The 25,746-nt window shown below is 36.9% G+C and overlaps 2 protein-coding genes across 2 annotated transcripts in view; one reads left to right on the top strand and one right to left on the bottom strand.

The window, feature by feature from the left end:
* LOC106180466 (uncharacterized) overlaps positions 1-25,746 on the bottom strand; it is a 104,434-nt gene that overhangs the window by 44,910 nt on the left and 33,778 nt on the right. The gene's annotated exons all lie outside the window — the stretch shown is intronic.
* Positions 19,671-22,045, top strand: LOC147760242 (uncharacterized). Its single transcript, XM_086994036.1, has one exon. It carries the CDS (start codon positions 19,671-19,673, stop codon positions 20,784-20,786), a length of 1,116 nt encoding a protein of 371 aa, XP_086850162.1. The 3' UTR covers positions 20,787-22,045.

Genomic DNA, 25,746 nt, shown 5'->3' with positions numbered 1-25,746 from the left:
TGTTTATCCCAGCTACATGTATAAAACTGCATGAAGAATATAACAAGACTCAGTAGCGAATTTACTTTCACAATGCTCTGTGCTTCAAGTTTCCAAGAGTACCGTGAAATACGATAACATCGGAGAGTATAGCCTGAGGCCGTGTATGAAAGATTTTACTTTTTAAAATTTCAAGAATTTAAACATGCTAGGTTCGTGCACATCACTGAAGTTATTTCACAAAAATTGCACCTAATTGTTTAGATTAACCTCTACTTTTATCGATGCCAGCGCCTTGTCTGATCCACCTGAAAGACATATAGTGAACATGAGGCAAACTAACACGTTTCCATGTAGGCGAAGGGGGTATACTTCAACATTGATTACAAACAATATCAACAGCGAATCAAGACCGTTGCCTGTCTTTCACACGTTTGTACACGAACACACGAAGGTCGCGTTGCGATATCTCTCTCTCTCCTTCAAACAAGCAAAGGCTGACCCGAAGTAAGCTTTCTAAACTAATTTCCTTTTGATTGTATATTGTAATTACTCCACTTGCTAGCCTCCATTGTCTCGTAAAAGTGACAAAGAATGTGTTGTTTTCACACTCGAGTGGATAGAACTTTACACAACTCCTCAAGGTTATAATCAGCGTAAAGAGGGTGCCTTTCCTCACTTAAAAAAGTCAGTTGATTTTCATACTGGTTGTTGATTAACTTATGCTAACCCACTTTGTACAAAGATTGGTTTCAATAAATCGACAAAATTATGACATTTATAAATGGGCAAGATGGATTACGGTATTAGTTACTATTTACCTTTGGCGTTAACTTCGCCCTGCTATATAAATGAACAGATATTGCAGATTGTAACAAAAGATTATTATACTGTTTTTATGACATATGCTTTACATATTTGATAGTGAAACACTCCTCGGCTTTAATGAATCACCTGACGTTAACTATGTCTCCCTCTCCCATGCCTCCCGAAAAACTGCTTCTTTTAATTTCGAAATAAATTGTTTTTAACCCTTTCACGATGCTGAAGCGGGGAATCAGGAATTTTGTCACTTAATGGGGAGATTCTCGAGGAGACCGGTAGTGTTGAAAGGTCTGAATAATTTTGTCTGTAAAATGTGAAGGCTAGTTTAGATTATCATACAATGGGTGGTATCATACTAGCCTTAGATCTTCAGTGTGTGCAACAAGTGGCACAACAAATGATAATAATAAAAAAACATCAGGAAGAAAACGAAATATAATATTTTGAAATTTAAACAGTCACTCTGGTGGCTTTGCGTCATGTCTATGAATCTGACATCGAATTTAGCCCAAAATCTAAGTAAATTCAGAATTAATAGCTAAAACGTAAATTGACATCTGCCCTTATTTGTCAGGTAACAAAAAACGCCGGTAATCCAAGCGGAGGATACATGTTAGTTACTCAACACAAACATACTGTGTGGATGGAAAGGATGTGGAAAACACTCAGAAACAAACTTGATTTGATAGTGGAAAATTAATCTTTCCAGTTGCCATTAGTGGAATCCCTAAGAATTCCTGTGGCACATGGCAGCCATCTTGGATTTTCCAAAATGCCCAAGAACACTTCGTAGTTACTCACCACAAACACATTATGTTGGTTTACAAAAATCTGAGAAACAGACTTAATTTGATTGTGGACAACGTATCTTTCTAGCTGGCATTAGTTGTGCACTAGTATTCCTACAGTAGAAATAATAATTATGTTTCCGTTGTACGACGTTTTAAAAGCGTCAGAATGTTTTAATCCCTATCCTGTGAATAGAAGGGGGCGGACAAACAATGTTAAGCCGTCTAATCCCTTCAAAATTCGAACGCAAAAACACAATAGTTTAGGCGTAATAACACACAATACCTTATGCGAGTGAACCCCATGACGCCTGTTTCTGTGGTCCAGCGCGAGCGCGACAATCCGCTGTGACTAGGTGTAGTTAACAGCAGGATACATCAGCCAGAAAGTGCCCATTGTTTGTTGCGGCGATAGGATTATAGCTTTAAGATGCTAGAACCCATGCTAACCCGTGCCACTCCCGTGGCCACCTATCCTTATGTTCACTAGCTTGGCACGCGCAGCTGATCATGTTTTAAGTGTTGCAAGATAACTGCTAGTTTAATTTGGTATCAGCTATTTAATTCAATATGAAGTGTTCTGTGGTCAAAAATTGAATTTGATAAACATGCATCAGCATCGTACATCAGCATGATCAACAAATCCCTCCGTCTCAAAAAGTTAAAAGATGCTCCGTACACAAATTTTCATCATCGCGACCTGTGTAAAAATAGATTACTGTTTAGAAATAACAAAGAAAGATACATTATTAAAACAATTTATTCACATTACAAGCTGACATTAAGTTACATTTTATATAAAATAATAGAGCGAATCCGTAAAAGGATAATAATAGAAAATCTTAATAAATAAATAAATAAACAGGCCCGCAGCCAGGGGGAGTTCAAGAGGTTCGAAAGAACCCCCTTTTGCTGAAAAAAGCTCCACTCTGGGTAAAATTTGACATAAGTACATGGGGATTTTTCGGTAAAAGGTCCACTTTTTCAGAAAAAGACCCCCCCCCTTTGAAATTGCTGGCTACGGGCTTGATAAATAAATAGATAAATTATTTAAAGAATTAAGTAAATAATTAGATGACATTAAGAATCAAATAAAAAAGATAAAAATTAGATGGTATAAATCATCAAAAAAAGGTAAATTATTTCAAATAATTTAATAGATATATTATGATTTAATAATTAAATGAATAAATCACTGTGAAGAAATATTCATTGTCGCAACTAACGCAGTGAGTGTCTACCCATTATCAAAGGCCACAGACAGATTTTCACTAGTTACCAGTATAGACAGATGTGTATCTGGTTATTTGATGGGACCTTTTGGCACCGCGTTAGGGGAACGAGCACATTAACTAACTTCTTTTAAGATTAAAGTGAGTGTCCTACCATTTGAATGCCAACAAAATATTTTATTCCACATTAGAGAAATTAGCCTCATAATTACATTTGTAATTTTATAACTGGGTTTATGTAACTCTTCGCTGTTCAGTAAGGAAAGTTAGATTTTGCTTGTATGAAACACACTTTTTATTTTGATAAAAATCGACTGCGCATGCAGCATATTGATATAAGGCTTTCGATGATGATTGTGCATGAAACGTCAAGTCATTTTTCCTTTTCATAATAGTGCTGGGCACCCAGGTGTTGAATCTTTTACTCGACGTGCATCTCCTAATATTGTATAGGCATGATTTCAGGTTGTTCGGCAGCGATGACGATTGCGTTCAAAATGGGTTGTTTGCAGCATAAGGCCGTTATGCTTTGTGATATATGTGAATAAACCTAGCTTACTAAATAACTATTACCAAAGTGAAGCATGGCTTTAGGTTTAACAGTCCAAGATTTATTCAATATGGGCAGTTAACTTGGACCAGTCTTGTTTCATTAACTTTGCGAATGGAAGTCTCCGTCGTCAACGTAAATTTCCAATATGATTTTACATAACTTATCTGATTTAACAATCTTATTGTTTAGGTTTTGTTTAAGGTTGTATGAGAAAAGATAATGATCGCGTTTAACAATAGATTGAGGGCTACAGTAAGTCCCTCCTTTTTGGGCGCTGTCGAAGACTGTTAATTCAACGTACTTTCATAAACATGTAGTGTGACCACACTGTCAGCCATCCACCTTGTTGCACGTTGCAAGCGATTTGTCTCATAACTATGACAAGGCGTTCTTTTTTCTCGTTGTTGTTTAAAAACGGACCACTTTGTCAAGGCTAATTGCTTAGCTCTTTGCGCGTCATATGTACTTAGCTCTTTGCGCGTCATATGTAAACGCTAACCCGCAAGAAAACGCAGTAGATACTCCAGCGCAGTAGACTACTGCAATCATACTGCAAACATGCTTCAAATCTGCTTCGAGTAGGGAGCTCATTAGCATATTTGAAACATGATTCTATCATGCTGCTAATCTACTGCATTAATGCTCCTCCTCTGTACAACCCTATGTAAATTTTGAAGTAGAATTGCAGTAGGCTATACTGCATTTCTACTGCAAATATGCTCCACACCACTACTGCGTTAATGCTTCTTTGCAACTTCGATACTACTGCATTTTCGTGCGGGTAAGATACGAATGTTATACCGGGTAGTTGATTGTTTTGCCCGGGCGCCGCACTTATGCTTTCTTACTAGAGCGATCTAGAACAACTAAGTCGCTAGTTTTCCCTGTTTGTAACTGTAGCAAAATATGTTCGACATGCCGTTTCTGCACGACAGCCGGAGACACAGTAATTGTATAAGGCATGTTTTAAGCTTGTTCGAGAGATAATAACAGTCGCGTTTAACAAAAGATAGTAAGACCCCTTCCTCTTTAACTGATGTCTTACACTGTTAATATTGACCGCACTTTCATATATTATGTAATACACTGTCAGACTTTCCCCTGTTGCACGTTGGCGTTGGATTGTACTTGTGCCTCTGTCAATGCACCTCATTTAGTTTAAATATTTTTACCGCACAAACCTTTGTGGTTTAGAGTTATTAGTTTAGTAGTAGGAATAGGATGCTTGGACAAAAAGCTTCTAGTCAACTCGCTTAGACCTAGGGTGTGATGCTGTTATCATCCGAGGAAACACCTACACTGAATCCTCTACCTGAAGTCCCTAGCTGAAACAAAAAATGCCCCTTCAACCGGTCCATTTTTAAAGCGTCGACTCATTTTCGATATCATTGAGCGTCTTTAAACGAAAGCTTTTAAGTGACAAAAACAGAACCGTGTGGTGATTATTTATTAAAGCGTAGGTTTATTCATCATGATCTATTTTGTAAACAATACTTGCCTAGATTTTACTTGGATTGATCATCGTCACTGTTTGGCTACTCGCCTATAATGCGTGCTGAACGACAGACAACTTATAAATATTATTTGTGTTACAGTGTATATGACCACGTTAAGTTAAAATAGAACGGTGTCGGTGATTTAAACCATCCAACATATTTATATTTCTCCTTTTAAAACCAGTGTTAGGTTAACATCAAGTCAAAGCAAGCCTTGCAGATTGATTTTGTTTAAATTTTCGTAAATTAAGTAAAGCTAAGTAAAGCCTGTTTTTAGTTCATCCACGCTATAAAACTGCATAAAGGATAACAAGTCTCTGTAGCCAATTGACTTTCACAATGTCCTGTGCTTTAGAGTCCCATGTTATACAATAAAATGAGTATGGCCTGAGAGAAATATAAATATGAGACCGTGTATGAAGATGTTTCAAATAATAAAAATCAAGAATTTAAACATGTTCGGTACCTGCACATCACTTAATAAGTCATTTCACAAAAATGGCATCTAATTTTTCAGATAAACCTCCACTTTTATCGATCTCAACGCCTTGTCTGATGTTTACATGTAGGCGGTATACTCCAATATTAATTGCGAACAATATCAACAGCGACTCGAGATCGTTGCCTGTCTTTCACACTTTTACACGAACTCATAAAGGGTTAATAAAAGGATTCGCGTTGCGACATCTATCTCTTTCTTTCGGACAAGCAAATTAAGGGCTGACCTGATGTAAGCTTTCATAACTAATTTCTCTTTGACTGTACAGGGGTATATTGTAATTACCCCACTTGGTCGCCTCCATTGTCTTGTAACAGTGACAAAGAATGTGTTTTCACACGCTAGTTTACATAACTCCTTTACCTTGTGTCTTTATCAAGGTTATAATCAGTTTGAATAGGTTGTCTTGCCTCACTTAAAAAGGGAGTTGTTCTTCACACTGGTTGTTGCCTAACTTATGCTAACCTACTTTGTACAATTATGGTTTTAATACATCGCCAAAATTATGACACTAGTGAACATTGTGTATCAAACGTTTTGATACGATTAAATAAATGTGCAGGAAGGATTACGGAATGAGTTACTATTTACCCCCCCCCCCCCCCACGCGCCCCCCAAAAAATGCTCTTTTGATTTCGAAATGAATTTGTTTTTAACGCAAAGAAGTCCAAAACCCCTTTCACGACTCAGTCATTGTACAGCATGTTGTAATCGATATTTAAAAAAGTTAATTTTTGTACCCCGCCTTTCAGTGTTTATTGTGGTGCTTGCTTTCATCGGGGACACTGCCTGTTGAGGTTACAATTACGTCGCTAGCCTATCTCCATAGGTTACTGGAATATATCTAAGTACACGTAAAGCTTTGTAAAGTCTCTTTTGTCACACATCATAGTTATTGAATTTTGTCTTGAATGAAAAAATACCCTCAAATTATCGTTTTGTGCTTAAACATTTCATAACTTGGACCGAAGTTTGATATACAGTGTACTGTAGCTACAATGGCATTCCTCAAGTTGGGTCTGCTGGGGGAGGGGGGCATTTAAATGGTAAACGAAGAAGTCCACCTGTAAACAGCAGCGGTTTAAATGATCGCTATCTCGGTTCCTTTTTCTTTGACAGCATCATAGAAAATGTTAAGGGAGAAAGTTACACATACCCACGGCGTTGTTTTGTCTTCAGCATTTCCTCCTTCTTGCTTACTGCAATTATTATCGTCAATTAATGAAACCAAGAAAGCAATTAAATGATGGCACATTGAATATAATCACTAGGTGCATTTCGCTGAGTGTTAACAAGATCTAGCGAAACATTTTATTTCAAAATAAATTTATATGTGATTTTACCTCTGTCGTGTGTGTTATTTCAAACAAAACGATTTCCTGAAAGACCAACTTTAAAATGTATGTCTATTCAGCAAAATAATGTAATTAAATACAACTATGAGTAATGTATTTAAACTACGGCCGTATATGCGATGGCCATGTGGGATTATAATTGCATACCTAGATGCAAAACAGTCTATTGTTTCTTCCACCGCGAGTCCCTTTAATTAATGTATTATATTACTCTTTACCCTTTTTATTTGACACTGTCTCCGTTTCTCTCCCCTTTTCCTTTCTCTTGTTAGAAGGAGGGCAAATAATTAAGCATTCGAAATATGCATCACCAATCTTCAGAAAAGAATGAGTGAATGAACCATTGGGCTGGCCCACAACGTCCGACACAGCAGAATAAATTAAGTAACAGCTTTCACAGATTTAACTGCATTTAGCTGTATAGCGTCACTATATACATAATCCACTGCACGCGCGAAGCTGTTGAACAAAAGGATAGTTCTCTATGGAAGACCTTTTGTTTACATAAGTACTCTAAGGGGGCGTGCCTACCCAGGCGACAAGAGGATAAGGCTAGTCACTATATTCCGTCAAAATCGTTTAGCGACCCTATCATTATCACACTCCCTCTATTGTATTTTCTGACGTTATAATTGTATCTAATCTTCTTACGTTAGATGGAATAAATGCACACATACATAATCTTATGACTGTACGGCTGTTTTTATGGCATATGACAGCCATCTTGGATTTTTTCAAAAAGTCCAAGGGAACTTGTATGCTATCTGACATATATGACTAAAATGGGTAATAAGGGTGTGGAGAACTCTGAGAAAACAATTTATTTGATAAAAATAAACATAGGTATGTACATATTTCTATAGAATTCCATAAATTGGCGGCCATCTTGGATTTTTCGACCAAACGGTAAATTGTTTTAGAGGGCTACGGCTCTAATTTGATTTAAACTGTCAACTACATGCCAAAGGTAACTACGAGCCAAATTTGGTGTTTTTATCCGCCATGTCACGATTTTTTCCTTAAGCCAGCGGACTATATTGTTATAAGGGTGTTGTAGTCCCCAGTATGATTCAGACTTTCGGGTCACCACAAACCATCTTTAAGCTTGTTTTATGTTAGCTTGAAAACCATTTAGCCTGGGAGATTATTCATTTTTATACTGTATTTTTGTACTAATCTGGGGTACTTATTTGAGGCGTAGCGTACCGTATTCTTAAACATTGAGCCCCAGCCTATACAGTTGGGGATGGTCAATGTTTGGTGAGTGGAACTCGTCAAAATGTTCGAGTAAAATGCTACGTAATGTTACAGGGAGCCCGAGACAATAATAACCATCCTGCTACTTCAGATAAAGGTAACTAAGAGTCAATCATGATCTTTGAGTTGCCTGCTATTTTTCGAATTAAGAGCACCCGTATAAAATACCAATCAACCATTATACAGTTGTGTGTTTCCATTAGTCGTTGTTTTAATGATAAAAATAACAGTCACGCTCTATTCCACACTATAATTTACTCTAAAGCTCAGGACGTGGTTTTTAAGTTTTTCGTAGAATATGAATATAACAGAAATGCATTTCTGATATTTTATTACGCTTGGTGTATCGTCAGAATCATTAGGTTTCGCAACTCCTGACCGAACTTCACGTGTAAAATGCACATTCTACATTATCATCACGGGTGCGTGCAGATAAACTGTGCGCTTAAGCTACTATGTATGCAACCCACGTCCAGTTTATACAAGGATGCGCAGTTTTACAGGGCCTATATACATGTACATCAAGAGAGTTGAACTCCTAGCCAGAGGTAGATAATTCAGCTGTTTTCACCATAACAGTAACACTATATCACGCTCGGCTGTCACCTTGATTGGATAGTAAACGGTTGTCGTAAAATCACTAAATGGTATTAAAACCGGGTGCATAAACTTGAAAACCACCTAGGACAACATTGGACTGCCACATTAATCCAATACAATGCAAAAATAAACTATAACAAGTGTTTTAAGCCTTCAAACTGAATGTCGTAAAGTCCCCATATACCTCCATAGATACAATAAATTAGAGTAAGCTTTTGAAACAAGATTCCACAATTTTTAACATAATAATCGAAATAAAATACTGCCGGACATCGGAGCGGCCTAAAACTTGGCACGCTTAGCGCAAATTTTTAGGCTGCTCTGATGCCCGGCAGTATTTTATTACGATTATTATGTTTAAATTTGTGGAATCTTGTTTCACAAGCTTACTCTATTTTATTGTCTCTATGAAGGTATATGGGGACTTTACGACATCATAAAATGATAAAATGATAGCCTCCGGACAGTGATATGTTACACACTCAAAGAACTCACTACAGGAAATCATGAAAAGTCAGTAATTGCGGGTATGACCTCCAGCAGCCGCTTGCAGCGCCCTCATCCTACGTGGCATGCCCTGTGACACGTTTTTTAGAGTTTTGGTGGGGATATCATTCCACGCAGTGATATTTGCCTGTCGCAGTTCATCACCATTTACCGGCCGAGGACCATAGCCATTAAGTATGTGAGTTACTTCCGCCCACAGATTTTCAATTGGGTTCATATCTGGATAGTTTGCCGGCCAAGGCAGTTGCTGAACCCATTGGTTTTGAAGAAAAACAGTGATTCTGTGGCCTCGATGTGGGGTTGCGCAGTCGTCTTGGTACACAAAGTTGTTCCTGAAGATGTCTCTTACCAATCGAAGCATTGTTTGCTGTAGAATGTCTCTGTAGGAATCCTGGATGAGGTTGCCTCCTAGAAAAACCAACTGGTTCTGGGCACCGACATGAAATGCTCCCCAAAAAGAGACGTTACCATCCCCTGCTTGCACCCTAGGTAGTACACAATAATCGTTTTATGCCCCTCGTACACGTCGGTGGACACGGATTCGAAGATCTACCCTAAAAATCCATATCTGGTCTCATCACTGAAAACGACGTGATTCCAGTGTTTTGGCTGCAAACGCACGTGGTCCCCAGCCCACTGCAGACGTCGCTGTATATGACCTGCTGTTAACAGTGGTTTCCCTACTGGCCTTCGTGCAAAATAACCGGATTGCAGTAATCTCTTGTTCACGAGGGACCTTGAAACGGGCGTTTGGATGACATTCTGCCTCTCTTTTCTGAGGACACTAGTTGTCTTTGTATGACCAGCACGGCGTCCTCTAAGGAAAAGGCGATCCTGTCTTCTTGGTGTGATACGCGGACGGACAGGTCGAGGTATTGGAGTAGGTGTCCCTGTTGCAGCATTTCTTTGGAGGACATCACAAACGGTTTCTGATAAATGTTGAATTACCTGGCAATGGCTGTCCGTTTCTGGCCATTTTCTCTGACAGCAAGAATCCCATAGTAAGCTGCATTGCTTCGCTGTCGAACCATATCTTCTCTAAGGTACCTGTCAAGTTTCAGAGCGATCTCTTTGTTGCTTCTCTAAACACACTCCAAAGATTGACCAAACCCATGCGTTTTTATACACGGGCAGAAATTGCCGAAAAGACGACCCCTCACATTTCTGACCATAGAACATGCAACTGCATGCCTCAATTGTTTCTAGAGTTGTGTGGTAATTAGGTAACACACCTGGCTACACATGGAGTGACACCTCAGCTTTGGATTTAAAGTAGTAAGAGAGAAATTAAATAGTTTGTAGAGAATTTACTCGCCAAAAAATAATATTCCATACTAAGTGGTAACCCTGTATTAACGACATTAATTTTGCCGAAAAGATGAAGAAAAAAACGACCTTACATTGATTGTTTAAAGTAAATAAAATTGGCCTAGTAGTACCCAGAATATTCTCTGGAGCAAATGAAATATAACTCTTAAATCTTGAACTATGCTACAATTATTTACAAGGGTTATTAAGATTTTTATTACACAGGAAATGCCAAGCACTAACCCTCCACAAATTGAATTGACATCAATTTCTAAACTAGAAAGAAAATAAAAATAAAAAAATCCCTCATCTTTCCATTGTACTAGTAAGCCATCTGCCTCTAAGATATTACACTTACTGTAGTATATGACCTTATTCGAAGCGCCTGTATGCTAATGCGATGGAAATTAAAAGGCAACGGTCGATTAACACCCCTATGCTCTGTCATCAACGGTAGGCTTCTACACCAATTTCTGAGAAAAACCATTTTGCATCCATTTTCAACACATTTAAATAAATGATAGACATCTCATCTGGAGGGGGGGGGGGTGATGCAGCTTTCAATCTAATGTTAAAAAACGCGTCACCATTTACCAAACGAGCTAAAACCATGTCCCAGTAGATAAACATTTACAACTGATTGCCGCGACTGCTGTACTGGAGCTCATAGAAGGACAATCTTTGTAAATATCATGTAGAATTACTATGTGTCCCTTTGTACAATGTTACCTTGCACAGACTTTACCTGAGTTTCATGCACTGCTGATTAAAATATATATATATATATTTCGCTAAGAAAGCATACGAGGACGCCCAGGCAACAAGACTCAAAAAGACCTTAATATTATTGGTTTCAAATTCTTCCAGAGAGACTTCAATTGAATCGAAAATGTGTTGCCTGGGATAGGGCACCAACTTCGTAAATTAGCCGTTTTAGGGACTATCCCCACAGATATTTGGATCAATCTATTTCCCTGGGGAGTCTCACTAAATTGCTATCAACGTAACCGGCTTAAATGTCTGTCACGCCTAGTATAGCTGTTAGGGGGTAATTATCTTTAAATTTGCCCAACCCCCCACAACACAACTATCCTAAAATTATCTGTCGGTATTCAGCATGCAGCTCAGCTGAGTCTCAAAGACGTTTATAGTCTATGTCCACATGCTCCAGATCTGTTGCTTCATTATTGCAAACTGAGGGTTAACTAAAACGCTTTTGTTCTACTAATATGTTGTTTTTTATACTTTTTTAAATGGCTGGGATCGATTAAAACATATCTCTTGTGTATAGATTGTGTGCTAAATCTTCAAAATTCGAGAAATGGATTTTACGTCACCAGAATCCTTTAACACCCCTATGCTCTATCATCAACGCGACTTCCAACAAGCACGACCTCCTCTTCAATTTCCAAGAAAAAACATTGTGCATCTATTTTCAGCACATTAAAAATAAATGATAGACATCGATAAACAAACTTAGAGCAAATTAAGATTTGACTGTAAATCCTTAATACTGTTATATGCAAAGGTTTATATCAACACCCATATACTCTGTCAGCAATGATATTTTTCCAATTTGTGATAATATTATTTCGAACTAGGTTAGTTGTTGCCAACAAAATATATCGGCAAGGAACTGGCTCGTATCTTCTCCCCCTCTCATTGGCCCCTTCCTCCTCTTATAGTTGCGCCCTCTGCAAGCTCCGTTGGTTTTGGATTATTGGTATTATCAATAATATGATAATTTGATTTTTAACAATGCAATATCTGAAACACATAACCCATTCGATCCGCTTCTACAGATGAAAAGAATTTTAATTCTCTTAAAAGAGAAAAGCAACAACGTTGAGTGATCCACGGTTTTCCAACTTTATGTACACCCGCATTAAGTACAAACAAACGACTATAGATGTAAAAGCTATGTGCTTCTATTAACGGTTTCAGGGTGAAAAATGACGGTTGCCTCAGTACAGAGTATACTATAACAGAGAACAGGGTTTTAAAACCTGTAATTGAAATGTATTTCTGACATTTTACAGTTATTCAGCGCCTATGGAGTGATGGGCTCTAAAATAATGAAAATTAGTCCATCAAAACCATTGTTTCCGGAGAAAAAAAGAATGGATGAAACTGTTTTTTTTTTTTTTTAACTCAAACTGTGTTGAAACTCTTTGACTCTTTTCTGTAAGTGTGAGAACCATAAGTAAAATTGTTTGCATTCATTGCAACACTGCCTAAATAAGCTTGTAAAAAAGATTGAATTTGTGAGAAAACATGCCACAAGCAGTATAACATTTATGCTTTCAGCTGTCCCTGGACATCGCTTCCAACCATTTCCGAGTGTAAAATCTTGTTCATAGTTTTGCTAAAAGAAGCGAGAATTGAGAAACGTATACCATTTACCACACTTAATGTGTCAAATTTTCGTATCGCGTGAGGAAAGAATAACGTTAAAGTAACTGTAAAGCGTTAACTTATCTTGGAACGTTGCCATCGGACATCTAACGGTCCAAAGCATTAACAAACCCGCGATAGATGTTGCAATATATTTAGTAAATTCAAAATAAATAATAATAATACATTTTAGTAACATTCAAGATATTATAGCACAATACATTGACAATAGGCACTCTCCAAAGTTCTGTTGATTGTGTTCTCCTTAATCGAGTTTTAGTGGTGCTAGCAGACTTAAGGCAACTTCCGAGGAGGCTAAGCTTCGTGGACTAGCAGATAAGTAAAAACTACGTAAGTGCCCTTTTAGATTTTTTGTGAAACGAGACTAAGTGACTTATGGTCTTTATTGCGCTGGTATCCAAGCTCTTTGGCAGGAAACCAGAGTGTTTATTTTTATTTATTTATTTATTTATTTATTTATTTTATGTGAAGAGGGGACAAGTGGTGTCCAGAATATGCTCAGGAGCAATAAACACTTAACTGTTTAACTTAATACAATGCTATATGCATTTTCAAGGGTTATTTACATTTTCATTGTACGAGAAAAGCTAAGCACTATGCCTTTAAAACTGAAGTGACATCATATTTTGAATGCATTAAATGAAATAATGGTATAATTCTCCTCTAGTCCAAAACTTTAATTTTGTATTCACAAATTCATTTAGCCGAATTCACATATAACCCACACTTTGCAAATTATCATTTCGTTCGAGCAAAATGTACATATGTAGCTATGTTTATCTCTTTTCATAAAAAAACACCATTTCCAACGACCTTTCTATTTCTTTGTTCTACAGTTAAATGTTCAGAAATATAGCACAGGGTACATAGCGCATGCACCTGGACGAGCCCCTATTCTAGGGTGCTCATCAGTTGTCACTTAAAACGACAGCAGCAATTTGGGTAGCACAGATTACATAGGTTAAATCTTTCTAAAGTCAGACCCAGAAATACAAAGTAAGCCCAGTAAGACAAGTCTTTGCCTCAATGGACTCGCTCACGGTTGAAAGAATTCCGAAACCATTCTCTCTATATTTTCTATCACGATACAGAAAACTGAGCAAAGTTAGGCATCGATTTGCTATTGCTTGTAGCAAAATGAAATAAAAATCCACACTTACCGAGAAGAATCTTTCCGTACTTGGGTAACTTGAATAACTGTGTATTCTTCTATAGATTGTCTTTACGCTATCTGTCTTCTTGGATGGCTAATGGACCCACGGCAACTGCCGAATAAGTGAGCAGCGATAAAATATATGTTTATATAACAGTGATTGGCAACCAGCTTATTCATCACGTGACACTGTCAAAGATGTTTCTAGATTAATTTATTTGCTCCCGACGCTGTGTACCCAAAGATGTGTGCTAGAAATTTATGATGGCTTCAGATACAAAGGTCGTTAGGCTATTATTTATTTATTTATTTATTTATTTATTTATTTATTTCTATTTCAAATTTTAAAATTTTAGCTATTCATATATTACCATATTTATAAACATTTATTACCATCTCTTCATTATTACCAGGGTGAAAGACACATATAGTGCATGCATGCAGTCGCACAAGTAATACACATAATAAAATCACGTAATAAAACCGTTAGAAAATACATTATAAAACGATCCTAAAAAGAACAAATAAGATAATTAATTGTATTTATGGAGGGAGTGATTACTAGTGGTTGTAACAATTAAATACATAAACATATTGATAGCGAATAGTCTTTGGAGCATGTATCTGCACATTTCGACCTTTAGGTAGCTGACCAAGCCTTGGTGACAACAGTTGCCCGGGGCACTGACATGTCTTAGCCGCTGTGTATCTAGGTATACACAAGTATTTGGTATGATCAATGCGTTTGGTAACTATTTCTATCGAGCTACATCAGTAAGAATTCATTTATGCAGCAATTTAGCTGCAGTAATAGTTACCCGCATCGTTCTCTATTGCAGTAGTAGCAGCTACACTGGAAGATTACTTTGTTATTTCATCTTTAAATGTGCACCCTCCAACATCTCCTGTCTATCACCTGCTTTCTTACTTTTTTTACACAACACAAGGGAAAAAATGCCGGTTTAATACTTATGTTTGACGGAACTTCGTCTTGTTTAGCCCTTGCAAACGCGAGAAATGAAGTAGCCCGTTTTTGTAAAGAATGGTATCCGTAGACCAGGTCGTTGGCGTCCGCAGCTGATACGGTCATGTAATCTGCGAACTAAGTAAGTACAGTATGTCACAGATATGTCCCGCCTGGAGCTGCTGTCTGTCCCGCCTGGAGCTGACGTCATCTACTGCAGACGAGACAAAGAAACAGAGTGACTGACGCGGAGTTTGAAGTTTGAACTTAGAATATAATCAGTGCCGCAACACAGGCACCTTTCTGGTTTAAAAACTGATTTTTGGTGTAGCCATTGCACAGTCATTTTAGTGGTCTCAGGTATACAGTGTAGCTGTCAAACTTTGCACACGTCAGTTGTGTTTATATCTTCAGGAGCAAATGTTTTGTTGAAAAAAAAAAAAAAAAACATCTGGTATATATATTTTCTTTTAAAACTATATTATTAATTTGTCAAGTTACGTCTCAAATACAGTAAATGAAATTAAATAAAGCAAAAGTGCATGTGCTTTACGTTTGACTTTGGACTAATGACATCTCACTGAAGACTCATTGCAGATCAGTTCCTGTGATTGGCGGATACTCAATATTGCAGCTATTCGTCTGGGGCACTGTAAAGCTACCCCATGAAAAGGTATGCATAGTGAGCAAACTAGCGTTATAGTGCCCTGACACTCAGGGCATGGTTTTGTTATTTACAGCGTAATTGATTATCTGCTTGTGATTCCCAACGTGCCATTTTCAAATTTCCGGGATTGTTAAGTCATGTTGAGAACAAACAAATTGATATGTTGATGTGTTTTTGAGGGCAAAGACTGCGAACTTTTATTATAGCGATGATTTTTTGTCAATGCTAGGTTTACAAGTTAGTTTATACCTTATGTCATTTGCTGCATATTTTTGTTTCTAAAGTAACATTGTTTTTATGCGTTATGTCCGAATGAAACACTCCTCTGCGATTTCAATTCCATAGCAGCCTACATAAATCTTTCCTCGTTTATAACGTAAGTTGTTTGGTTAGAAACGACATAAATCATCAAATGATAGTACAGGGTCGTCCCAAGCACCGGTCCAAGAGAAGGAGAAAATTAGTTACTTTATAAACTGATAACGGTATCGGGGAATTATGTGCTTACCAAACTTACAGTAAGCAATAAGGCAAGGAAAACAACCGAAGTGAAGCATTTGCGGCATTTTTATTTGCATAAAGTGGAATGACTTGTTTACAATACAGCTTACCACTCCCTTATCACACCAAATGAGTGCATACGAATATTAAAATATGTAATTGTAATCTGAATATTTAATAAGATAGATCAATTAACTAAAATATTAAATAACAAAAATGGTGCCTAACAAAGTACCTCTGGCATCTAGCAGGCTTACTTATTATTAAATTAATTAACCAACCCCTTGTATTATTGGAATTTAGAAAAAAAAAAAAAAAAAAAAAAAAAACAATGATTAAAGGCATACTGAAACGACATCAAAACTTCCTAGCAAACTAAATGTTTCCCGTTAATATTTAAATATTAAAACTAATAAATACATATAAATATCATAATATTTCAAACCACCAGAATATTATTAAATTACATAAAGGAAACTGAAATGAGTACATAATGGCCTTTAATACAAGCAAGGTAAATTTAAGTTTTAATTTAATTTCGGAAGTGAATGATTTTTTTATTAAATTGGTAAATAAGCAAGCTGCGACAGTTTTTTTTCCCATATTTTATATTTTTTTTGTCATTTTCAATCTGCTAACTAATAATCATTGGGAATAATATGAAACTGCATATGCAGTCGAGAAATGTCTGCATCAGTCCGTTTTGTCCAGCATTTTTGTCCTGGAGTATCTCTGTAAAATAACGAAATACATTTGATAAAGATTTCAGCTTGGATTCCGAATGCAATATATCATTAAAGGAGACCAAAGCTTCCAAGAGATATACGAAACTTTTTTGTAAAAATGCAAATTTGTGAAGTACTAGATTCAAGGAGTGTTGAAATTCACAATCATTAGTTTAACTGACCCTTTTGTTTCTAACAGTTAACCTCTATTTCCATAAACACTTACCACTTAATATAATTCATCGCAACACGTGTAGTTTATCATCACTTGGCAGGGGCAGCCGGAAGGGGCAGGGATTGTCACGTGACAAACCGGACGAGACTGGTCGGTACATACGTCGGTCACGGCAGCCTGCACGGGAGCAACGTAGGTGTCATCTGGAATATTTCAATTAGCAAAACCATAAATAAAACAATATGGCCCTTTTTTAGGGTAAGGAATGCTTTGCGGATATGTATCTTGAAAATGAAAATATAATAATGATGAAATAAAATTTAATAACATGTCAAAAATCTACGTTATTTAAAAAAAATCTAAAAACTATATAACATGATGAGTACCTACATACGATTCACGTTGGTTTTTAGATGCAATTTAATAATAAAATAAAATATCCATGTATTTTGAGTCTTTATTCCCAAAGTTATGACAATTTGATATTCCAATCGAAGTCCATGTTGGGCGCTTTATTAGTGTCTTTATAATTACCAAACAGCACATAAACATTTCCAACACAACTTCATATTTTGATTCAACTGTTATGCTTAAAATTGTTGTGCTCAGAATCTATTAAGTCACTTCTATTCCCTTAAAAAGTTTGTTCGTTCAGTCTATTTATTGTTTTGGTTGATATATTATTCTTCTCTTCTTTTAATCGGGATATCAATAAAGACCCTTGTGACACCATCTTTTTAGTTTTTATATATTTTGGATTTGGGCAGCTTCCTGATATTTAAGCTGTAATCCAAGTAGTACGTGCATATCAAAATAGTTATTTTTATCGTTTTTATTAGTTTATTTATTTTGTTTTCAATGTGAGATTTGGTTTTAATTTAGATAACAGAGGGATTTTGCCATTGATTCCACTATATATTGTTGATTCCATTTCATATGGTTTCAGTTTTAAAGAGAGAGAAAGAGAGGTTTCTTAGCACGTACAATGGACGTACTTTGGCGGAGGTCTGCCCTCTGAGTGCTAGCAAGTAAGGAACCAAACCAATCCTAAAATCATATTTTTTTTATTATTTTGCTTCAAGTCTGTATACTTTTTTATTTTATACCATAATAGGAAATCCATTATATATGGAAAAAAGTCTCGGCTTACCATAGTTTTGGATACTTTCAATCAATACAATCCCACATCTAAAGGTGACATACTTGTCATTTGTGTTAGCTCCCTGGAAATTCACGCGAAGATCATGAAGCCTATTTCCTAGAAATAACAATGAAAGTCACATTGTGAATACCAATTGTTTTGAAAAAAGGATCATCTTAAAATCATGTCACATGTACGGTTTTAAGATAGTACATGCCAGCACATACAGCTTTACACCTTATATAGCAAAAATAAATTATGATATGTAGAGCCGGATTTAAGTAATACGCTTGTCATTTTTGTATCAATCCTGTAATTGAGTTGAAAACTGTCCAACTTTACTGCAAACTGTAACAACAGAAAAAATACGGGGTTGTGAATCTACTGTGTGCAGGTATATTGTGTATATGGGCCTGCAACAGAATCCGTTATCAGACAAAAACTATTTTTGTCATGCTATATCCGAAGGTTACAATAGGATACTAACCTCTGTCGTGTTGGAATGAACCCGGTGATCCACCACTTGTTGTACAACACGGCTTTTGGGTGCAGTTTTCATATTCTTCCGGAAGTTGGCCACAGTCATCACCAGGACAATCTGGGTCGGGATATATACACTCCTTGGTACGTGACCGAGTCACTGTTCCTGGCAGTCCACAGGTAGCAGAACAAGAAGACCACGGTAACCAATTACTCAAATAACCATCCACTGGAACATAAGTATTAAAATGTCATCGCCGCCCTCAAAAGGATATAATGTTCCTATTGATATGTTCCGAATATAAGCTTATCACTTGTTTATGATGACGTAAGTTTGTTTGTTCGAAACATAACGCAAAACTTTTTGGACGAACCTTGATTATATTTGCAGGATATACCACATATGGACCAAAGAACAAATGAGTAGATTCTTTTGGGGGTGATATGGATAAAAACCAAAACGGGCCCTGCGTCGAAACTTCACATGTTGTAATATTCACACCTTAATATATATGAATTGTTTACGTCATGCACATTGTTGGGAAGTAACAACCTGGTCTCTTGCATCACACGTCGCCTGACATGACTATATTGAAGTGTGCGGTCTTGTGGGGTACATGGTTTAGGCTATGTCTATAAAGCATTTCAGAAAGAGAGAGAGAGAGAGAGAGAGAGAGAGAGAGAGAGAGATGTATATATTTACCTGGGCAACAGGGGCCACTACAAGACTGTGTCTCGGTTGTCGCACCCACACAGGTGGCGCCACCGTGAGCGGGTTCAGGACATTGGCACTCCCTAGAGCGTGTCTGGGTGCCGTTTTCACAAGTCACTGAGCAATCACTCCAATCGCTGTACGTGCACCATCCACCGTCAACTGGAGGGCAATATAAGTACATAATGGAATGTTGTTTTTTGGAAACGAGGCCGAGACAAGCACACACAAGGGTCAAAACCTCTCCGATAAAAGTGAGTTTTGAATACTTTTTGGTTGATCAGAAGGTATTAAAAAATGACTGGGTTACGTATAAATTATAAGTGAACCTTTTTGGAATGTCCTATAACGCTAAAAAGAAGAGGAAAAAAGAATCAAAATCTGGCAGTGAAGAAGAAAGCCTGAGTAGTTGTAACAAGATAGCGGCGATGAGCAATTCTCAAAGCAGTGAGGATTTCACGCTTGCACAGCTTTGTTCAACGCCTGCGGCGCCCAATAAGGTTATGAATAACAACGATACGTTCCGTGTGACGCCGGCAAACCCTCAAACAAAAACGATAAGTACTCAGCAAGCAGTCCATAACTCAAAGATTGAAGACATAGCACAAACTTTAGAAAAAATGTGCCAAAAACTTGAGAAATTAGACGTTATTGAAAGCAAATTTAACGTTTTTGAATTACGGATTCATAAGGTCACAACAGAAGTAGAAGATCTAAGACAACACGTAAATGAACTAGAGAAAAGTGTGAAATTTGCGTGTGACAAACTGGACGAGAATTACTTGAATAACGATGAAACAAACACAGTTTTAAAAGAGATACAAATAAATGAAGTAGAGCTGCAAAAAGAAAATGTACAACTCAGATCTGACATAGTGAATATGACTGAAAAACTGAATGAGTTACGTGATCGCCACGTGATGTTACAGGCGAGGTCGATGCGGGACAATTTAGTTTTCACCGGAATTAAGGAGGAAAACAACGAATTACCGGAAAATTTATTACAGAATTTCCTCAAAAAAGAGATGCGGTTTGACGAGGGCATAAACTTTGATCGAGTGCACAGGATAGGAAAGAAAATAAATGGTAGACATCGACCGATAGTAGCAAAATTTTCATCCTTCCGAGATCGGGAGATGGTGAGGAAAGCCGCGCCGCGCACTTTAGCTGGCAAACCCTTTGGAGAAAACGAACAATTTCTGAAGGAGATCAATGAAAAGAGAAAGCTTTTGATGCCCCATTTGAAAGCAGCAAAAAGGGATGGAAAGAAGGCTGTTTTGGTGATGGATAAACTATTTATTGACGATCGTGAGTTTATCCCACCCGACATGCATCAGAGCACGGCACGTGGAACAAATACTACTCAGCAAGATGTGATTCATGCCACGGGTCAACAACGCGCTCGCAGCCTGTCAGACCGTGCCGAGAGAGGAAGACGAGGGAGACCCCGCTAGTCATTGTTGCAGTATACTCGTCATATGGAATATTAATATAGCTAACAACTTGAAATGGTAGAAATTATCAGCGTAAACTGTCAAAGTATGGGGAGTTTTGAGAAGAGAAAAGATGTCTTTCAATATTTACGAAATTTGAAATGTAATATCCTTTGTTTACAGGATACACATTTTACTTATGAAATAGAAGCTCAGATAAGGAATGAATGGGGTTACGAAGCTTATTTCAGTTCTTATACTTCAAACGCCCGAGGCGTAGCAATTCTACTACAAAGTAACATAAATTTTAAATTGCTACAGGAATTCAAGGACGAATCCGGGAATATACTTATTCTGAAATTTGACGTTGATGATAAAATTGTAACAGTTGCAAATATCTATGGTCCTAACACTGATAACCCCGCATTCTTTGAAAATCTTTTTAAAAAGATCGATGAAATGGACAGTGAATTTCAAATAATTTGTGGAGATTTTAACCTGGTTTTGAATCCAGATACTGATTACTATAATTATTCACGGATAAATAACCCAAAGGCAAGATTAAGTGTTTTAAATATGATAAAAGAAAATGGCTATGTAGACCCATATAGAGAACTATATGGGAATGTGTCTATTTCACTTGGCGAAAAAGAAATCCAGTTAAACAAGCCAGGCTGGATTTTTTTCTCACCTCAGATAATTTAGTTCCAAATCTGGTCTCAGTTAGCACCCTAGTTGGTTATAGATCAGATCACTCACCAATTAAACTTCAAGTAAAATTTGACAGTTTTAAGCGAGGAAGAGGACTTTGGAAATTTAATAATTCCCTCCTATATGACATGACCTATGTCGAAAAAATTAATGAATCCATACGAGATTTTAAAAAAGAATATTGCATTCCTATATATAATCTTGAAAATGTTGACAACATTCCTGACCAGGAATTGCAGTTCATGGTGAATGATCAGATGTTTCTAGAACTTTTGCTTTTACGTTTAAGAGGAACGACTATTTCGTATGCATGTTTTAAAAAGAAAAAAAATACAAGAGGTAGAAAAAGGGCTTATGAAAGAAATAGAACAATTAACAGAAGATTATGAAAATTGTGATGCCCGTCTTCAACTAGAATTAGAAAGGAAAAAACAACAGTTAGTTGAGATGAGAAGTGCAAGGTTAAAAGGTAGTATTATTAGATCACGCGTGAAATGGTTAACTGAGGGAGAAAAACCCACAAAATATTTGTTTAGCCTTGAAAAAAGAAGATTTACAGAAAAAATTATTCCCCGACTACAGATTGGTGAAAATGATTATATTACAAAAAAGTTTTACGAAAAATTGTACTCAGAAAATACACAGTGTGCTAATATTGATTGGCAAACAAATTTAAAAGATTTTAACGTACCAAAACTGACTACAGATGAGAGGGAAAGTCTAGAAGGTCCAATAACTAATGTTGAAGCCAAGACATTCCTCACAAAAATGAGAAGTGATAAAAGTCCAGGTTCGGACGGATTTACTGTGGAATTCTTAAAGTTTTTTTGGGCGAAAGTAGGGACCTTTGTCATACGATCTTTAAATTATGGTCTTACACATGGGCAGCTCTCTGTCACCCAAAGGGAGGGAATCATAACATGCATTCCGAAGGAGGATAGACCAAAACAATTTTTAAAAAAATTGGCGCCCTATTACACTATTGAATACCGTTTACAAGATTGCCTCAGGTGTCGTATCAAGTAGAATAAAAACGGTATTGGATAAACTGATAAGTAAAGAACAGACTGGTTTCTTAAAAGGGAGATACATAGGGGAAAATACTCGTTTAATCTATGATCTCATGCAATATACTGAGGAAAACCATATACCTGGATTATTACTTCTAATAGATTTTGAGAAAGCATTCGATAGTATATCTTGGAACTTTCTAAATCAAGTTCTTATCTTCTTTAATTTTGGCCCAGACATAATGAATTACATTAAAACCTTTTATAAAAACATTACTTCAAGAGTAAATCAAGGCGGTCATTTATCCGAAATGTTTCAACCACAGCGTGGCCTGAGACAAGGTGATCCGATATCACCATATTTATTTTTGTTATGTTCTGAAATTCTTTCAGTAAGCATAAAGAACAACCCTCAAATTAAAGGAATACAAATTGGGGAAAATGAATACAAGATATCGCAATATGCAGATGATACGTCCTTAATCTTAGATGGTTCTGAACAGTCCCTTAACGCCTCCCTACAGGATCTAAGATGGTTTGAAAAAATTTCGAGTTTAAAAATAAATTATGACAAGACTCAGGTTATTTGGATAGGGAGTAAAAAGAATTCAAATGAGAAACTGTGCGAAAATTGGACATTAATATGGGGTGCAACGTCTTTTAAATTATTAGGTATTAAATTCTATGTTGAACTAGATACTATAAGTGAAAGGAATTATCGGGGAAAAATTGAAAGTACTGAACGATTACTTAATTTATGGGAAAGACGAATTTTGACCCCCGTCGGCAGAATTACAGTGATAAAAAGTCTCATAATATCGAAATTTAATCATCTTTTTATTTCACTGCCTAACCCATCTAACCAAATAATTAAGGAGCTAAAAAAGCTAATCTTTGGATTCCTTTGGAAAGGTAAACCGGATAAAGTAAAAAGGGAAATAGTATGTAAAAAAATAAAAGATGGAGGACTAAATATGATAAATGTAGAAGCTTCAATAATGGCATTAAAATTAACTTGGGTGAGACGGTTGATAAATACGGAGGGTATTTGGCAAAATATCATTTTGCATAGATATAAATTAGACTTGATGCTAAACTGTGGTTGTGAATATTTGCGCTTCTGTCAAACAGGCACACATAATTTATTTTGGAAGGATGTTTTTTTAGCTTGGCGGGAATTGTTGAAAAAAAAAAAAAAAGAACAAATGACTAAATTGAATAGAGTCCCGTTATGGTACAATGACTCTTTGAGGATAAATAAAGAGACGCTGTTCCATAAAGAGATGTATGGCAAAGGATATAGACAAGTGAACGATCTTATCAATGAAAAAGGTAGACTATATTCATAAAAGGAATTTTCTGAACTCGCCAATATCAAAATCAATTTTTTACAATACAATGGTATTATCGCAACAATAAAAGATCTATACAGAAAAAATGAAAATCCGCATAAAATCAAAAGGTACGGTCCGTGGCAACCAGAAAGTATACGAGTTATTGTTAGACAAACAAGGGGCTCAAAAGATATGTACGACATATTAAATAGCTCGAATACTAGGCCTACTTTTGAGGAAAAATGGTCAAATATTCTTACTCCTCGGGATCATAATTTTTGGGAAAAGATATATAAGAAAACCAATGTGTCGGTAAAGGACACAAAAATGCTGTGGTTCCAGTTTCGAATTTTCTATAGAATCCTCACCACAAATAACTTTGTATATAAAACTGGCCTATCTCAATCACCTATGTGTACATTTTGCCACGAGGAGGTAGAAACTATATATCATATACTTTGGGATTGCAATATTGTACAAAATTTCTTGCGCCAAGTAGAAGCATGGTTAATTTCTTGTAATATATATTTAAATTTCAGTAATATACAGTTTATTTTAATTGACATTAATGAACGTAATGTATCCAATATAATCATGACTATACATATTAAGTTTTTCATATACAAAACAAAATGTCAGAAAGACACACTGTTACTCACAAAACTTCAAATTTACTTAGAAAATATATACAAAATCTATAAGCAAAAATACATTGTATCTCAAGATGTAGATAAATTCAATGTTATATGGCAGAAATGGATAGGTATATATGGATTTGTCTAGTTGCATGTATACAAATTATTGACTGTAATTTTTTATACGTTAAATCCTTGTGGACTTTGGTATTGTAATGAATATTGTGTGCTTGTAAAATTTATGTACTTGCTTCTTTCTATTGCAATAATAAAAAAAAAAAAATAAAAAAAAAAATAAAAAAATAAATGTTGTTTTTTGGTTTGGTCAATGAAATGTCTGTTTTAACTGCGATTTCCGAGAGAGAAAGAGGGGAGAGAGAGAGAGAGAAGAGAGAGAGGGAGAAAGGGGGGGTTGTTACCTGGGCAAGGGGGGCCACTACAAGACTGAGTCTCGGTTGTCGCACCCACACAGGTGGCGCCACCGTGAGCGGGTTCAGGACATTGGCACTCCCTAGAGCGTGTCTGGGTGCCGTTTTCACAAGTCACTGAGCAATCACTCCAATCGCTGTACGTGCACCATCCACCGTCAACTGGAGGGCAATATAAGTACATAATGGAATGTTGTTTTTTGGTTTGGTCAATGAAATGTCTGTTTTAACTGCGATTTCAGAGAGAGAGGGGGAAGAGAGAGAGAGGGAGAGAGAGAGAGAGAGAAGAGAGAGAAGGAGAAAGGGGGGTTGTTACCTGGGCAAGGGGGGCCACTACAAGACTGAGTCTCGATTTTCGCACCTACACAGTTGGCGCCTCCGTAGGCGGGTTCAGGACACTTGCAATCCCTAGAGCGTGTGTTTGCACCATTTCCACATGTCACTGAGCAATCACTCCATTCACTGTACGTGCACCATCCGCCGTCAACTGGAAGGCAATAAAGGTTCATAATAAAATATTGTTTTTTAGGTTTGGTCAATGAAATGTCTGTTTTAACTGCGATTTCAGAGAGAGAGGGGGAAGAGAGAGAGAGAGGGAGAGAGAGAGAGAGAGAGAGAGAAGAGAGAGAGGGAGAGAGGGGGGTCGTTACCTGGGCAAGGGGGGCCACTACAAGACTGAGTCTCGGTTTTGGCACCTACACAGTCGGCGCCACCGTAGGCGGGTTCAGGGCACCTGCACTCCTCAGAACGTGTCTGTGTACCATTTTCACACGTTACCGAGCAAGCACTCCAATTGCTGTACGGGCACAATCCGCCGTCAACTGAAGAGTCTGTGAACGTTTAATTTTATATTTTATTCCACT

The sequence above is a fragment of the Lingula anatina genome, chromosome 8, assembly GCF_051362555.1.
Source record: "Lingula anatina isolate TDL-2025a chromosome 8, LinAna3.0, whole genome shotgun sequence".
Classification (NCBI taxonomy): Eukaryota; Metazoa; Brachiopoda; class Lingulata; order Lingulida; family Lingulidae; genus Lingula; species Lingula anatina.
Note: the sequence above shows the minus strand (reverse complement) of the source record. Positions and strands in the feature narration are given on the sequence as shown.